Source organism: Saccostrea cucullata, unplaced genomic scaffold (genome assembly GCF_032062105.1).
Source record: "Saccostrea cucullata isolate Sc308-1 unplaced genomic scaffold, CSIRO_AGI_Scuc_v1 ctg124, whole genome shotgun sequence".
Taxonomy (NCBI): domain Eukaryota; kingdom Metazoa; phylum Mollusca; class Bivalvia; order Ostreida; family Ostreidae; genus Saccostrea; species Saccostrea cuccullata.
The window spans coordinates 25,519-44,013 of NW_026927278.1; the positions used below are offsets into that span (position 1 = coordinate 25,519).

General features: G+C 34.1%; 1 protein-coding gene across 2 annotated transcripts; it reads right to left on the reverse strand.

Annotated features, from left to right (window-relative positions):
- Positions 1-1,124: 1,124 nt before the first annotated feature.
- Positions 1,125-18,477, reverse strand: LOC134273925 (sodium/bile acid cotransporter 7-like). 2 transcript variants are annotated; one of them, XM_062756142.1, is made up of 11 exons: positions 18,363-18,477; positions 16,665-16,747; positions 13,811-13,947; positions 13,439-13,514; positions 12,693-12,731; positions 8,930-8,965; positions 8,628-8,776; positions 8,414-8,514; positions 7,745-7,870; positions 5,377-5,527; positions 1,125-1,548 (listed from the first exon to the last, which is right to left on the reverse strand). In XM_062756142.1, exons 1-11 carry the CDS (start codon positions 18,463-18,465, stop codon positions 1,524-1,526), a joined length of 1,026 nt encoding a protein of 341 aa, XP_062612126.1. In that variant the 5' UTR covers positions 18,466-18,477; the 3' UTR covers positions 1,125-1,523. The 2 variants fall into 2 exon arrangements, with proteins under 2 accessions (XP_062612126.1, XP_062612127.1); XM_062756143.1 differs by lacking the exon at positions 12,693-12,731.
- Positions 18,478-18,495: the final 18 nt, after the last annotated feature.

The window sequence follows — 18,495 nt, forward strand, 5'->3', positions numbered from 1 at the left end:
GGGCCATAAAATTCACAATTTTTGAAGAGACACTCTTGCACAACATGACTATGTACTTAGTTAGTTTATTTAACACCCAGGAGCAAAGAAGAAGATTTTCAAGAATTAATGCATTTTCACTATATAATCAATAGACCCCCGCCCTAACACCAGAAACCCTGACCCTGGGGCTATAAAATTCACAATTTTGAAACAGGCACTCTAGCTCATCATAACTATTTACTTACTTAGTTTATTTAATACCCAGAAGCAGAGAAGAAGATTTTCAAAGAATAAATGCATTTTTCACTATATAAGCAATGGAGCCCCACCCTAACACCAGAACCCCTGACCCTGGGGCCATAAAGTTTACAATTTTGGAAGAGGCACACTTGCTCATCATAACTGCTTAGTTAGTTAAATTAATACCCAGAAGCAGAGAAGAAGATTTTCAAAGAATAAATGCATTTTCACTATATTATCAATAGAGCCCCGTCCTTACACCAGAACCCCTAACGCTGGGACCATAAAATTCACAATTTTGGAAGAGGCACTCTTGTTCATCATAACTATGTACTTCGTTGGTTTATTTAATACCCAGGAGCAAAGAAGATTTTCAAAGAATTAATGCATTTTCACTATATAATCATTACAGCCTCGCCCTAGCAACAGAACCCCTGACCCTGGGGCCATGAATTTCACAATTTTGGTAGAGGACTCAATGCTCATTACATTCATGCCAACAGTCTGCCTGCTTGATGTCCAGGAGTAAAGAAGAAGATTTTTAAAGATTGCAATAATTTTAGTGGTTTTGGCCCCACCCCTCAAGCCCCAGGGGGGCAGGGACCATAAAATTCAAAATTTTTGTTCCCCTTCACACATAGATGCTGTATACCAAATTTGGTTGAAATTGGTTCAGTGGTTTCAGAGAAGAAGCTGAAAATGTTCAAATGTTAACACACGACGCACGACGACGGACGAAAACGGATAGCAATAGGTCACCTGAGTTACTCAGGTGACCTAAAAAGAGAGAAAACTTTAAGGCAATATACAGTGTAGAAGCATTCAAGTAAATACAAATAAATGAAACTAAAAATTTGTTAGATTATCTAATACATCAATATTGAGGAATATTGTACCAAACATTAACAATTTCAAGATATTTTATGTGCATTATTTGGCTAAAATTTACATTGCATTTCAAAATGTTTTGACATCTTAGTTACACTGGTAATAACATTATGTCACAGACTCAAGATTCCACGAATGCTCCACCCGCAGAGCATTTTGATTGGTTAAAAATATTTTTGTATGTTTGGTGAGTTTTAAATTATCACGCATTGAAGACATATATTCCATAATGTTCCATAAAAATGATTTCTTTGTAGTCTGGACTTCAGCCACTGAGTGTAAACTAGTGGAAAAACTAATAATTTACAAAATTAATTAAGACAGTCAAGTGAAAAAAAAATTTAATATATACAGGAAAGACTAGTAACGAAATCTGGATGTTCTTGCCAAGTTAAGAACCCTTCCTGGGTATTCTACACATGCTTTGCCATCATGTACCTGAAAAAGAAATGATTTCTAGCATTATATAGTTTCAGTTGCACTTTACCAGAATGCACTAAAAGATGTCAAATGAATGGGAAAATGTTCAATCCATTTCAATATGGTCAATGTCTAAATTTCATTTTATGCAGCAGAAAGTTTTAAGCATGTACAAAATTTTGAACAGTAATCGCAAGACTAAGATGTCCATTTTAAGGTATATGTTTGCTTGTATATTGAACTCAAATGTTATCTTTATCTATATACTATTCCAATCTGCACACACTGTTGTTTGTTGGACCTAAATTAGAAGCGGACAATTACCGAGACAATTACCGGCAGTGAAACGGATAACCTTGATGTGCTCAGGACACCAACTCAGTGTCAGTAAGTCTAGTGTTTATTGACCATTTTGTCAATTTCTTATGCATTGCATATTCATTTTATATAGTATTTATTTGTTACAGGAATGTGAAGTCTTTTAGTTGATGTTTGCTTATATATGTACTTAATATTGGATAATTGTTTGTTGTTTTGTCTGTTTTATATTACCAGTATATATTTCATTAATTAATGGCACGAGCCTGGAAATGTGGTATGAGATAAATATCTGCAAAAGTTTTATTGATGGAGAACCATTGCTCAACAAATCTATTCAGGTGGCTTGTTAACTGTCATTTCTTGACTGATAAATGACCATTGGTTTCATAAGAAATAAAAGATATGATATTCATAGGATGTAAATATTTGACAAAGAAACAGTCAAAACATGAATTTCCTTTACTTCAGTTTAAGCAGTCAATGTTGATTTTGTAATTATAATAATTATAACTTCTACATTTGATTAAATAAACATTATGTGAGTGCCAAATCACATCAGTTTTAACAGTCAACATTAGTACATTAAAAATTATCCCTTTAACAAGATGCTTATATACTAGGAATTATAATAAACTACAGCTTACAATTTCTTAATAAGTTTTTTGAGGTCACCTGAGTAAACTCAGGTGACCTATTGCTATCCGTTGTTGTCCGTCGTCATGCGTCGTGCGTTAACGTTTGAACATTTTCAGCTACTTCTCTGCAACCACTCAACCAATTTCAACCAAATTTGACACAAAGCATCTATGGGTGAAGGGGAACAAAAGTTGTAAATTTCATGATCCCTGCCCCCCCGGGGCCTGAGGGGTGGGGCCAAAACCACTAAAATTATTGCAATCTTTAAAAATCTTCTTCTTTCCTTGTGGACATCAAGCAGTCAAACTGTTTGTATGATTGTATTCAGCATTGAGCCCTCTACCAAAATTGTGAAATTCATGGCCCTGGGGTCAGGGGTTCTAATGCTAGGGCGGAGCTAAATAAGTATATTGTGAAAATGCATTATTTCTTTGAAAATCTTCTTCTCTGCTCCTGGGTATTAAATAAACCAACTAAGTGCATATTTATGATGAGCAAGAGTGCCTCTACCAAAATTGTGAATTTTATGGCCCCAGGGTCAGGGGTTCTGGTGTTAGGGCAGGGCTCTATTGATTATATAGTGAAAATACATGAATTCTTTGAAAATCTTCTCTGCTCCTAGGTATTAAATAAACTAACAAAGTGCATAGTTATAATGAGCAAGAGTGCCTCTACCAAAATTGTGAATTTTGTGGCCCCGACGTCAGGGGTTCTGATGTTAAGACGGGGCTCTTATTATTATATAGTGAAAATACATGAATTCTTTGAAAATCTTCTTCTCTGTTTCTGGATATTAAATAGACTAACTAAGTGCATAGGTATGATGAGCAAGAGTGCCTCTACCAAAATTGTGAATTTTATGGCCCAAGGGTCAGGGGTTCTAGTGTTAGGGCGGGGCTCTATTGATTATATAGTGAAACTACATTAAATCTTTGAAAATCTTCTTCTCTGCTCCTGGGTATTAAGCAGATGAACTACCTATATAGTTATGAGCAAGGGCCCTAATCTTCCAGAATTTTGAATTTCAAGGCCCCAGGGTCAGGGGTACCATAGGGGGGGGGGGGGCTGTACTTATAAACTGAAAATGAATGAATTTATTTGAAATCTGCTCCTTGGTATTAATCAAATATTTTTGAAAAGCAAGGATGCCTTATCAAAAATTGTGCAATGTGTTGATCTAGGCCTAAGGGTCAGGGGTTCATGTGTGGTAAAGGCACTACTGATTATTGCTGCATATTACTGATTAGTTGAAATGCATTTTTTGTTCCCCTACCCTACCTATGGGTATTACCGTATATACTCGCCTATAAGTCGGTCCGCCTATAAGTCGGTTGTGATTTTTGAAGCTATTTTGGAGGGATTTGCCATTGACCCGCTTACAAGTCGGTACAACTTTATGCCAGAATTTGTTGACATTTTTAAATCAATGCTGGGGTGTTTAAGTAAGGTTTAAACTAATAATTTTTAAACATGACTTCGATTTTTAATTTCAAATCATAAAAAAAAAATAAGTAATGCACACTGAAGATAAAATAAAACTTTAAAAATTCAAAAATACATGTTCTTTTTGCTTTATCTTATAAAACTGAATTTCTTAGTCCAGAAATAATATCAATCTTTCAATGACTCGCCTATAAGTCGGTCAGTGAGTTTTGGACCAAAATTCAACTCCCCAAAAAACCGACTTATAGGCGAGTATATACGGTAAGTAACCAAACTAAGCAACTGCTAAGTGTATAGTTATAATGATCAATGGTGCCTCTTTCAAAATTGTGAATGTCATAGCATCTGGCTTAAAACATGAATTAAATTCAATCACTGGAAAGTTGTTGCATAATGCTCAGGTGACCTATAAGGCCCATGGGCCTCTTGTTTATTACTTGTCTTTATTCAGAAAACCCATATCAAAGCCCACATAAAAATGCATGCAGGTGGCAAATACTGTGAATCATTATAAATGTTTTATATGACATGTTGTATTCTTGAAAATGCCAGTTAATTAATAACCTGTAAGAAAATTATATTCATGATTGACATTTTCTGTTTCGTAAACTTTCAAGTCTTTCACAACCATAAATCCCAGTGAGTTGTAATTGCCTGTGGGTATTTAGTGCAGTGTGTTATACATGTAGTTGTTCCTCTATGAACATGCATACATTATTACGAGAACCTTTAAACCTTCTGATCTCATGCTAAAAAGGTGAGGAAAGTAAAAACAAGAGGCACATGGACCACACTGCTCACCTAAGCACTTTGGTTAGAAAAAATCAGACGATTGAGAAATGGTTCCTCTCTAAAACTGAAAAACTTCTCAAGAACGACTAGACAAGAAAAGCTGATGCTTACTGTAGATTCCATGGAATAAATAAATGCATAATTTCATGAAAAGTATCACTCACAAATTAAAATTATTCAATTTTATTTTTATGATGCTGAAATCCATGTAAATTTTCTTGTTCAACAATCCATTCCTGAATTATTATTCTTGCCATTTGATGCTTAAGAGCCATCTTGCAATAATAAGCACTTGCAAAAAATAAGGAATCTACAGTACCTGAAAGCATTCAGTACCTGAAAGCATTTTAGGCTGGTGTAGATTCTGAATTGTTCAAATCATGACCCCCAGAGGTAGGGTGGGGCCACATGAGAGAATCCAAGTTTTACATTGAAAAATATAAAGGAAGAATCATCTTCTTCTCAAGATCCACTGGGCCAGGAAAGCTGAAAATTATATGGAAGCCATCCTGGTGTAGTTTAGATTCTAAATTGTTCAAGTCATGACCCTTGGGGGTAGGGTGGGACCATATCGGTATTACAAGGGGGGGAAATCTGGTGAACAGCATGGCCAATGTTTATGGCCTATGGGCCTCTAGTTTTAATGTTATTTACCTGTTCCTTCTTGCAGAATACATCCACTCTTTGAGGGGTGGCACCAGCAGGCCCCCGAGTAGGATCTGTGTGGGGTGGTACACCATTAGGGGGATACTGATCACAGACAGGCCTGGGTCTCCACTGAACACAATCTTTATCATGGGAATACCTGTCAAGCAATCTCTCATTATAACTCTGACATCATTGTTAGCTCTTCTGAGCCAAAGGCTCAAAGAGCTAATTCTATGGCCATTTGTGCGGTGTGCGTTAACTTTTTAGAATACCATAACTCAAGAACCCCTTGGCCAATTATTGTCAAATTTGTCACAGGGTATCGTTGGCCCAAGGGCTACCATTTGTACTAAAATTGGGGGTGGGACCCTAAAACAAGGGGAGATAATCACGAAAATAAAACCAAAAGTACTGGTTGCTAAAAAATCTTCTTCTCCAGAACCACCAGGCAGATTTTCACCAAACTTACATACAAGGGTCAGGATATGTTGAAGATTAAAAATTGTTCAAGCCATGACCCTGGGGCAAAGGGCGTGGTCTCAAGGTCATATCAAAGTTGACCAAAATTTACACTTATTATAAACGTTGATATTTTGCTTACTATAATGACTAGGATCATCAAATCTTTTCTAAAACATTTAATCCCATTATTTCAGACAGCGAGAGGTTTAGAATCACCAAATCTTGTAAGTTGATGCATCTAGATGCCTTAAAACGTATTTATCAAAAAGTAGGTCACTGTGACCTACCTTTTGAACATTGCAGGAATTTGTTTTCAAATTGTTTAAAAGGCATAGTATGAATACTATTAGACCTATCATCATCAAATTTTGTCAGTTAATGCATCTTTGGTCTTCATGCAAAACTAAAAAAAAAAAAGTAGGTCACTGTGACCTACTTTCGACATTTTATGGCTAGGATTAAGTATATCGGGTACTAATTGGCTTAGAATCATTAACATTTGTCAGTTGATGCATCTTGGGTTTTCAAAACAACCAAAAAGTAGGTCACAGTGACCTACTTTTGACATTTTATGGCTATATTTTAGTATCTCAGGTACTTATTGGCTATGCACATTGGGTTTTCGAAGAATGTTGACCAATAAGTAAGTCACTGTGACCCACTTTTGAATATCTCAAGTACTTATTGGCTTAGAATCATCAATCTTTGTCAATTAATGCATCTTGTGTCCTCAGAAAATTTCAATCAAAAAGTAGGTCACCATGACCTACTTATAGTATTTTATAGGGCTGCCAAGAATCAGAAAATTTTCGAATCGATTCGGTTCAAACAAAAACCTCGATTTTCGAATAATTTCGATTCGATTATAAGAAATAGAACTTTTTCTCTTTTTTGTTTAAAATCTGTAATGTTTTATCATCATGATCTTAAGACATTCTAATAAATAATAAATAGTTATAAATAATTCATATTTTTATAGGATTTATTAAGGATTTATTAAGATAAATTGGAATGTAAAGCCAAGAAAACAAAGAAAATACTTAATGTTCTAATTACAAAGTATGACCCAAGAATCAAATGTCCGAAATACAAATTATTAAAAATACTGTTCATTGGTTTTAAAAGATGAAACATGCAAACAAATCTTTCAAACAAAATCAATGATTGCATATTATGCTCAACATAAAAGTATTGGTGTTTTGCTATTTGCCACAATAGGAACGGTTAGATCTCTGCTGTGATTTATTTTTTTTTTATTCACCAATACGATACCAAACCACTTAAACACATTACTGTCATAACAAGAATGTCAATAATTAATTTCACTTTCAAAACGATGTCAATATTAAAAAGAAATAAGGACATTCGCAGCACGGTGTCGGTTCCTCTAAATTCAGAATTACGTGGCTGATGGGTGTTGCCTTTTAGTGAATCCACTTATCCTCTGTGCTGTCTTTCTGTCGAAAATGCAACTTGGGAGTACTATGAGTAGTCCTCCGTCGACTTCTTCGCCACCATTTTCGTGTTTTTGTTTACTTTATAATGATTTGCCATCATTTCTTCAGATTAACCAATCAGAATGCGCTAAACAACAGCAGATGTTAGTATGAAAAAATCAAACCTGAATCGAATCGAAATCCCGGAAAAACGAACCGAATCGAACCGAAAGATTGTGAATCGCGGTTAACCGATATTTCGGTTAATCGTGGCAGCCCTAGTATTTTATAGTTACATTTAAATATCTACAGCCCTAACTGGCTAAGAATCATCAAACTTTGTCAGTTGATGCATCTTGGGTCTTAGGATAGATTGTATAATTTATCAGAAGAGCGATTCAAGGCCCTTGGGCCTCTTGTTCATATTAGTTAGGGTATTGATGTACTGGTATGTCTGAATGGATTTAGACACTGACCTAGGGTGAGTGACTTGTGGGTACTACAGAACATCAGGGCGGTGGTATCCGTAGGGTCAAAGTTCAGCCAAGGACGTGTAGTAACAAAGAACACCATCCATAGCAGTCCACATTGGAGGATTACAACTGAAACAGTGAGGACTAAATGTAGGAACACCAAAACTAATATATTCATTAATTTTATTACTTTGTCTACAAAAAAGCATAACTCTGAAAAGCTGGGGTTGGGGCTGACACCCCCCCCCCCTCCCTTTACATGTATATTACTTTAAATGTATTATATTTGGCGGAAGTTGATTTTTGAATAAGTTAGTGAAGATTTGATTTAGCACATTTATTTATGTCCTTATTTATGAGTATATGTGCAAGACATTTAGAGTTGTACTTGAATTAGCGGAAGTCTCTTTCCCCTAAAGCACAGCCAAATTTAATACATTACAGTATATATATATATGTACTTCACAATTTGTCAGTTATACCATTGGGAGTAAATTCTCTTATCAGAGGAACATGAACAGCAAAAAAGATTGGAGTTAATACTACAAAATATAATACATGTAGTTCACAACATATCTACTCCTGAAACAGATAAATACAAAAATAAATACCATGCAAAACTAAAAAAAAATACAATTCTATCAAATAAACTATGAAAAGAGATGTACTTACTGAGGAAGACAATGGAAATTAGACTGAGGAAATCCAGGTTAATCTCAGCATGTGAAAAGGTATCACAAAATGTGGTGTAAATGATCAGCAGAAGTACCGCACTGTAATCATAAAGGTGGTAAAGTAAGTAATGATGTCAAACTATTACTCAACTTGATCATTTGACAAGAAAATAAAGTTGACCTTGATATAATGTTGTCATTTATCCTGGTACCTGCCTATGCTTCCGAGAGGAAGTGGATTTCTCTCTAACCAGATTCTGTATTGCCTCCTGATCAGCTGACCCAGAAACAGGGGTGCTACGACCGTCAGGGACAGCTGTACAAAAATAGAACTGACTGGTACATCCACAGCTGACCCCACCTAGGAGTATAAAATAGGTCAAGGTCAATTGTTATGAGAATAGGTCTTACCACAAATCTTACACTCATTAATGTTAATCACTAAAACACATTATTAAAAGTCTTTAATTAGATCAGTATCATGGATTTGAAATGAGTTAAATAGATCACTTACATTGAGTAGTATCAAAGATGGTGTAACAAATATTCCCTACAAATAAAACAAATATTTCTTTACCCAAATTTTATTTACATACTGTTTCTGAATTAGCCCTTCTGTCATTAAATTAGACATTAATTTTAATTTCAAAAACATCTCTCAATTACAGTTGAAATTTGAATTTTATTAAAGGAATGAAGCTTATTCTAACCTATGTAATACGATATAACATAATACTTCCATTTCTAATTTTTTTCTCTGTGATAACTCATTGAAAGTTAGCGGAGTTGATTTCTTGATAATTCTGTTGGAATGTAAATTAAGCAGGTCGATAGGTCAGGAGCTAAGGAGGCTTAATATGCATGCAAATCTCGTGCACATCTGTCTCTGTGTCTGACGCTAAGGAGGCCAAATATGCATGTAAATCTCTTGCGGCTGCCTTTGTTTTTGACGTCCGTGGGCGAGGACTATTGAAATTGGCATGGGAGTTAATGCATAACAGGCTTCGCTCGTTATGCAAATTATCCCATGTTTCCCACTATCGTTGATGCCCTGGCATACTACACTAACTAGACAGTGATTCCTTAATTAGTTTAGGCTCTATAAACCATGAAGCAATTTATGAAAAAGCGTAAACTGACCAAGTAATGTTAAATCATAAAACATAGGTTAAAATAAGCTTCAATTCTTATAATTTAATTTCAGAGTAGAAAATAAGACAATTTTCCCTCCAAAATATTTTAAAAGTAATGTCAAGTAATACGTTTTTGACGTAACTTATTGTGATGAAGGCAACTTATGTTACGGTATATGATATAAAATAAATCTTTTTACCAATCAAATGATGTGATACAAATAGAATTAAATTTAGTATGTCGAATGTTACTTAGTTCAGTTGCATATATGAATAGTAACAAAGGAATTTAAACTGAATCAAGAATAAATGTCACAAATAACAATTGGCTACAGTATTCTAGATACTTTACCTAACAGAAATAATAAATTTTCATCTTAAATGAAATAAGTTTCAGGAGTTTAATGTCACATGATTTACATTCTAGGTATTGCATATCTTGATTCAGAGTTTGATGCTGTTATTTTATTTTGTTGTATCTGTCAGATTGTCGTCCCTCTTCTATTGTCAGTGTTTAATACTGACACATTGTGTTAATTAAACCTAGCACGTCTCTTATCAATTAATTTACTATGTTTTATTGATTTTAATGAACAAGAATTATTAGCTAAAGGCATGGTGCTTCTGAAAAATTTCCTGTGACAGGAAAGTAAAATCGATGCACAAATTCCCATAGTTGTCTGCGAATTTGGTTTAATGAATCATTTAAAGACCTAAGATATGTAGAGATATGTCCATAAGTCCTAATGAAAGCTGCACCTAAAGTTAAAATTATTTGGTAAAATATGACAAGATAATAATTATAGAATTGGCTTTCTCTCACCAATAGTATAATAAATTTGATTAGTAAGCCTTCAAAATGAAGTGCAAGGTTATGGAAAGGTCAAAATCATAAGAAAGGTCTGAAAATTACAATAGAGATAAACTAAATTTAACAATATGACATTGTTTAATTAATGTTTGCTCTAACATTTGAGATCTTTGTTAATGTATAAAGGATGATGAAAATATTAGTATGAAGTTTCTTTTCATCTGTGCTGGATTCAAACATGCAAATTCAAAGAATTGTGGTCCCCCGCTTTTGGTGTCTTTGTGGGTGAGATGTTATTTTTTATGACATATTGTGTCTATTATGAACACCCTATCATATGTCATTGATTTTTTTTTTTTAAAAATAAGGTCAATCGTGAAGGTCAAGGTCAAGGGGTAAGAAATCATAGCATGCTTGGAATTAACTTGTCACAGGTAATGCACATGTCATATATGAAAGCCCTTTCTCTTCTCAATATAAGGAACAAGATGTGTTTGTGAAACACTGATGACCCTGAATGGCAACATAACGAAGATTAAAATTTTCTTAAATGCAAATTAAATATATTATTACCCAAAGTAGGGTTTTTCTCACAAGAAATATGATTGTGAAATTCAAAATCTCTAGCACCACCTGTTCAAAAGTTATAGTCGAGGATAAATTTTGGAAAGGTAGGTCAAACTCCAAGGTGAGTGGGTCTGAGTTGTTGGTTTCTTAAGAAAGGTCTTGTCACAAAGAATACATATGTGAAGGATGAAAACCCTAACTCTAACCATGCAAAAGTTATGGCCAAGGTTAAAGTTTTTTAAAAGAGGTCAACTCCAAAGTCAAGGTCAAAGGGTTAAAGTTCTTGGTATCCAATGAAAGGTCTTCTCACAAGGATTACATACGTGAAGTACAAAAGCCCTAGTCCTTGCCATTCAAAAAACATGGTCAAGGTTTAAGTTTTTCCATAAATACATAAATTTCCAAGGTCAAGGTCAAAGTTGTTGGTATCCAATGAAAGGTCTTGCCACAAAGAATACATAATTGAAATATGAAAGTCCTACTATCTACCGTTCAAAGGTTGTGACCAAGGTTAAAGTTTTTAATAAGTAGTATTTAAAACTCCAAGGTCAAGGTCAATGGGTAAAAGTTCTTGGTATTCAATGAAAGGTCTTCTCACAAGGATTACATATGTGAAGTACGAAAACCCTAGCTCTAACCGTTCAAAAGTTATGGTCAAGGTTAAAGTTTTTTCATAAGTACGTAAATCTCCAAGGTCAAGGTCTAAAGGTCAAAGTTGTTGGTATCCAATGGAAGGCCTTGCCACAAAGAAGACATATGTGAAATATGAAAGTCCTAGTACCTACCATTCAAAAGCTATGGCCAAAGTAAAAGTTTGGAATTCTTGTGTAAAAGTGGGTCAAACTCCAAGGTCAAGGTCAAAAGATCAATTTGGTGGTACCCAAAGAAAGGTCTTGTCACAAGGAATACACATGTGAAATATGAAAGTCATAGCTCCACTAAATCAAAATTTATGGGCAAGGTTAAAGTTTTTGTGACGGACGGACAGCTGGACAGACTGACGGACAGACGAATGAGATTTAATGTCCCCTCGCTTTCGCGAAAGTGGGGGACAATAAATAAAAAAAAAATTAATGTTAATGTCATACAAAGGGTCAAGGTGGGAAATTTTTTACACAATTGATAGTTATTAACAATGTGCATCTTTGTAAGAGAGTTGATGAAAATATTTTAAATTGTTTCTTTGAAATTAAGAAAAATTACGAAACCCAAAACAGTAAGGTCAAGGTCATAGAGAAGAACAGTCTCAGAAAACTTTGAAATTGTTGAAAACTTTCCATCGATATGTATCGGTGTACAATTTTTGATGAAAATTATCTCGAGTTGTCTCTTTAAAATTGAGGTAAGTGTATTAAATAGGGGAGACTAAGGTCACAAGGAGTGAGGATAAGGTCAATAGAAATGTCAAGGTCAGAAATTAATAAAGTAGTTGGAAAATGCCTACTTATATGTGATAGTAAAAGAGTTATGAAAAAAATATTTTGTAAAGTCACTTTGAAACTGAAATTGTGTTTAACACAAAGTGTAATGGATGGACAGATATAATTTACCTTTCAGAGGTAAATGCACATAAATTTCCAGTTGCAGAAAATACCCATTATATAGTATTTGAACTTTCCCACTCCTTGAACATTATTTTCAGGCAATGAAAAAAAAAATAACTTAACCCACAAAAGAGTTTGCTCTGAGGTTAATAATTATAAGGTGTACTACACTGACAAGCTGTATATATAGAACTTAGAGGACAAAGCATGTAAATCACTCACCACAAAACTCCCCACTGCAGAATTAAAGATTGCTGCTGCCTAAAATATTGAAAATTCATTTTTAAGTAAATCTCTAAATTGCAAGCCCAAAAGGATGGTAAAAAGGGAATATTTTAGTTTGAACATAAACTATAGCCTTATGGCCATGGTGGGCCTGAATGGGAGACCAAATTTAAAACTGGTCAGAAGTATAATGAATTGATAAAATATATTAAATTCACATTAAAATTATTTTAATTTAAGATCAGATTTGCTCAAAATGTTTCAAAGTTGCCCCGAAAACAGCAGGTTACACAAGTTTTCAATATTTTTATCCAGAATGAGGTTTAATTTTATGTTAAGACAAATAATTCTTCACATAAGAGTTTTGCATCTCTGTGTAATACACAAAAAATATTTATAATTGTCATTCACAGCTGATTTCTATGCAAAAATCATAATAACAGCGATTCAAGTGATTTCCAGAATGAAAATAGAAAGTACCACTCTCTGGAATCTTGCACAAATGCATGATTATGAACGTTGGGATTTTGTGAGGAAGCTAAGTAAAAGTAGTGAAACTTTTATCAAAGATTCTTTGGGGGAAAAAATAAAAATTATTGAGGAATGTTTCATCTGACCAATATTAATGTTATGAACTTTTCTATTTGACTATTTCAATACATTTTATAGAGGGACTATATAACATAGTTTGCTTAAATCACTATGATTATTGACTTAGCAATTAACAATGAGTAATTAATAACCTCATTTCCAGACACTGCCTTTGTGAGTATGACTGCTGATGACACTGGAGGAGGCATACATCCTAGAACCAACAGTCTGAAAAATAAATTAAAATACTGTAAGTAATTACAGCCTAGAACCAACAGTCTGAGAAACAAATCAATTTATAAAAGTTTTAAGAATGTCATCAAATAAAAATTGTCACTCAGAATAATAAATATACAGTTCTTTTTAATGGTTAATATTAATTAGTATTTTTTAGTGAGGGAACCTTCATTTTCAGTACATGTACTTGAATCATGAAATTCATGAATGCTATGCTATGACATTTTTATGGTTCTTTGACCATGTCATTCAAAGAATTATTAGTTTTATTTAATCAATTTATGTACCCTTGTAGAAGGAGCTTATCAAATGGTCCATCTCTCATTACAGATACCAAAATATTTATCAGGAAGGGAAAAACCAGGAATGTCCATCCTTGAACAAAGAAGTGGAGTTTGTACTGGACTAATGCTCTGGTCAAGTCCTACAACAAACATAAGGGAAGACAACTTTTATACTAATGCTCAGGGGCCCGTTTCACAAAGCCTACTTAGGACTAAGTTCTATCTTAGGAAAGAACTTTTTTCTAAGTTCATTACTTATCCGTTTCACTAACCTCGTCTTATCTTAGGATATGTCTAAGTTATGTCGTAACTTTAGAACAAGTAAATCGATGACTTAGGAGGAAACTAAATATTGCGGCTTCATATCCAAGATTTCTTATGGAGAGAAAGAATGTGTTTGGGGTTAGAAAATCCAATGGACTAAGTATTATTAGTTACATAGTCTTTTAGTGACAGGGTATGGGATGATACCTGGTTAGTAAATTTCATACCTGGCGAGGCGGAGCCATAAGGTATGAAATTTACTAACTTTCCCATACCCTGTCACTAAAAGACTATGTAACGAATTTACCCCACCGATGAAACATTTACGTTTTATCTGTGGTTTATAAATGATTTTCTCTGCTAAATGCTTCACCACGCTTATACTGTGCCTATTATGACGTCACGTTGTGTCTGTGACGTAATACATCGACCGGGTATAGATTTACAACTGACCGGGTATAGATTTGCAACTGACCGGGTATAAGTAATCCACCGCCTTCACGTGACAGACTTTAACCAATCGTAAGCCAGGATTTCATGGAAAAATCAACAGAGGTGGGGTAAATGGATGATTACGTTCTCTCCAGGTTAAAACTGCTTTACTTTGCATGAAATTACTCAGTACTAGGATTTCAATAATTGGCAAACATGTGTCAAAATTAGTCAAAAGTATATGAAAATGTCCGTTCACAAAACTGGGGCTGGCGAAATAGATGTACACATGCTGGAATAATTCCCCATCATTTTGAAGAGCACGTCTTGGTAAACAAAAAACTAGCACATGATTTGATCCATTATTATACATGCATGTATACATTATGTTTTTTTTTTTAATCTATTTCTATAAGTACATGATTTTTGAGGAACCACCAACCAAGCTCCGGATATATAGATGTTTCTTCCAAGAATGGTTCCATCTAATCTCCTCTAGGACGTTATTATTGAGGGGACACAAGCATAACGCATTTTTATTTCTATACATCGGTAAAATTATTATTACCCCCCCCCCCCCCTCCTCCTATGCTCCGTCAGTTCTTAAGACCATGAGGTTACAACCAGTCTTCCTCTCCGCTTTATACAATGTATAACAAGCTATGCATGAGATTTCAATAGATTTCCTTTTAACCTCTTCTTTCAGTATTTTCATATCTGTAGTCAAGAATTTGGGACTTTTTTTCTGGCGTGGCATTCTTATTTTATATATTTGAGAAAGCTTTATACAGCACGAATAACTAACGTTGAGTAGTCATATTTTTTTAAGAATGCCATCACATGTGCATGTGTTTATAACGAAGCAATCATTTTTGAATTTCATTTACAATTAGATACCCTATAAAGAGCAAAATAAATTAAACGTTTAACACGTAGAACAATGTTTAAAAAATACAAGTATCGGGTGCCCGGAAGGGAAGAAGGCTTGAAAGGGTGTGTCTGTGAATGCTTAGTTCTACCAGCAAACTTCGCAAAGTTAAAACATACTTCTGTCCAAGTCCTTTGAAAGTGGGGGTAACCTCAATCCTCCCGCCCCTCCCTTTTTTAAGCTAAAAATATAACCCATACTAACATACTGAGAGTTGTAGATAGAGCGGAGAGGTTATTCATTAGTCTTTAAATTATACACAACTTAAGAAACGACTTAGGAAAAATTTAAGATAAGATTGTTTCGTGAAACAGCTGTGACAAATCTTAGGAACTTCCTAAGTTATAACTTAGGCATATCTTAAGTTATGTCTTACGACATATCTTAGGAAACGTTTGTGAAACGGGCCCCTGGTCAAGTCCTACAACAAACATAAGGTAAGACAACTTTTATACTAATTCTCTGGTCAAGTCCTGCAACAAACAATGGACAGTTTAATACTTAAGTTCTGGTCAAGTCTTACAATTATAAATGATAGATAATACAACCTTAATACTACTGTTCTGGTATGACCTCACTTCTCATTGATATCCAAGTGATATCCCATAACCTCACTGTTAAAGTGATATTCCACTGATAAAAATTACCCCAGTCCCCAAAAATATTCCACTGTAAAAAAATTACTTCACTCCTCAGTGATACTGTAAAAGCACAAATGTTCCCGGGGGATTAAATTTTGTTTATTTCGGTGTTAACAATTATCAACAAAATGAAATCCCACACGAAATTTTATATGACTATATATTGAATAGGGTTACTGTAAACGAATTATATTTGGCGGTGTATTCTTTTTAGCGTTTTTGGCGGAAATAAACTTCCGCTAATTCAAGTACAATGCTAAATGTCTTAAACATATATACATGTACATTAATAAGAACTTTAAGAAATGTGCTAAATCAAATCTATGCTAACTTGTTCAAAAATCAATTTCCGCCAAATATTGTACACGCTAAATATAATACCTTTCAGTACTTTCACAACAACAAAATTAAATGCCCACGAAACTAATTTTGATGGCAAATCAACGAAATTTCATCCCCACAAAAATTTATGTTTCTACAGTATCCAACTGATAAAGTCACTTCACTCTTCAGTAATATCCCAATGTTAAAAATTACATTACTCCTCAGTAATATCCCACTGATATCCCATAGCCTCACTGTTGAAAATTACCTCACTCCTCAATGATATCCCACTGTTAAAGAAGATGATGGCTACAGCAATAAATTTGACTGTTATTTCTGGTCTGAGAATGCCTAAAGACAAAACAGATACTCTTATTATCCTCTAATAAAACTGTAAAATATACTAATAAATATTCACTTTAGTCTCATTTAAATTGTGGATCACCAAAATCATATGTACATAATTTATTTGAACCTAAAAATTTAAGTCATAACAATATATTTAATCTTTTTTTACTCTAACTTGCACAAGTAATAATATCCAAGACATGTAATTTTTATTCTTTGTACAAATTCAAGGATAATTTCATTGATTTTGGGCATAGACTAATGGGGAAAAAATCCATTACTGTATTTATACAAATTGCCATATTAATATTTCTCAACAAAAATAGTAGGTTGTTGCAGCAGAATATTTATATGATGGATTTGAAATGGTGCCCATTTAATGAAAGATTTCTCCGTTTGCCACTTCCAAATTAATGTCTGAATACATGTACATTTATATCTTTCTTTTACTTACATATGTTTTTTTTTTAATTTCAAAAAACAAGATGGATCTGTGAAACTTTTAACAGCTCATGACAAAGGTGAAAGTTTATCAACTACAATCAAACTCCAAGGACAAGAGATAAAAAATGTTTGTACCCAAATAATGGCCTTGTCTCAAGGAATATCAATTAGTACATGTGAAATATGAAAGCCCTTGTACTATCTGTTCAAAAGTTATGGCAAGGTTAAATTTTGGTAAAACTTTGGCAAAAGAGAGATATTTATACCCTCTCTATATGTGGCTGTGTGTGATGGATTGCTTCCTACTGTAGCTTAGGGCAATTAGTCTGGTAAAATAACCCTTAATTAAACTCAATTTGTGGAGCACTGGTCACTCAGAAAGTCAGAGGTTGTGGGTTCAAAACCAAGCGGAGGCACAACCTGTCTCTGTTCATTTTAGAGCGGATATACTTATCACCCTGATCAATCATACAATGGCCTATTTATAGACATGCAGAGACTTGTGAGTATACTTATTAATTATAACAGACTGGAAATTCAGTTACATGTATTCAAGGCATATGATGCAAACTGTATTTGAGGCATTTGTCAACTAATTTGGGGTGTTCATGCATGTTCTTCATCATCCCTAGCAACTTGGGTGGGCTCATGCATGAGTTCTGCTTTTAGGGTGAAATGACACTCACTTTCTGATATTTGGATTCAGAAATAATGATCGATACAGTCTATCAACTTTAACATGTTTAATATATGAATCTGAATTCAGGTAATTTTTTAAGATATAGATTAAAATTTATATGAATGAATATAAAAGAATTGGGTTTTTTTCTTATATAAACGAAAAGGTTCTCAATTGAACACAAGAACCTTTCAGGTGCTGTACATATTCACTAATCAACATGATCAAGTCCAGGAGTTCTTAATTTTATCAATAAAATAAATAGAAATCACTCGATTGACCAAGCTATGAGGCGTATGAGTTATGCGTTAGCATAGCGATAGCTAACGCATAGCTCATGGCTTGAACAATCGAGTGCTTTCTACTGACTTAATTCAATCGATTACATGTAACGTAAAAATGAAAACTTCTGTGGTCCACGTGTGAAACAGCTGTTGAAAGATGTTGTTTCAATGATTCAAAAATTTTAGAATGTAGACGAGTTGAAAAAACAACCTCCTTTTGCTCCAACACTTGGTGCAACACTAGCTAAACAAATTGCAAACACTATGCCACAGAGGAACCAATTTGTGCGAATAAATTGTGGAACAATTATCATTTCATCACCGGAAGTGCCTTGGAACTCAGT

Excerpts from the sequence above, each read along its gene's own strand:
- LOC134273925 (XM_062756142.1), bottom strand. The coding sequence starts at position 18,465 with ATGATAATTGTTCCACAATTTATTCGCACAAATTGGTTCCTCTGTGGC. Across the intron at positions 8,515-8,627 it reads CCTCTCGGAAGCATAGGCAG|TGCGGTACTTCTGCTGATCA; the intron begins GTACCAGGATAA and ends TTATGATTACAG. Across the intron at positions 7,871-8,413 it reads AATTTCCATTGTCTTCCTCA|TTGTAATCCTCCAATGTGGA; the intron begins GTAAGTACATCT and ends TCACTGTTTCAG.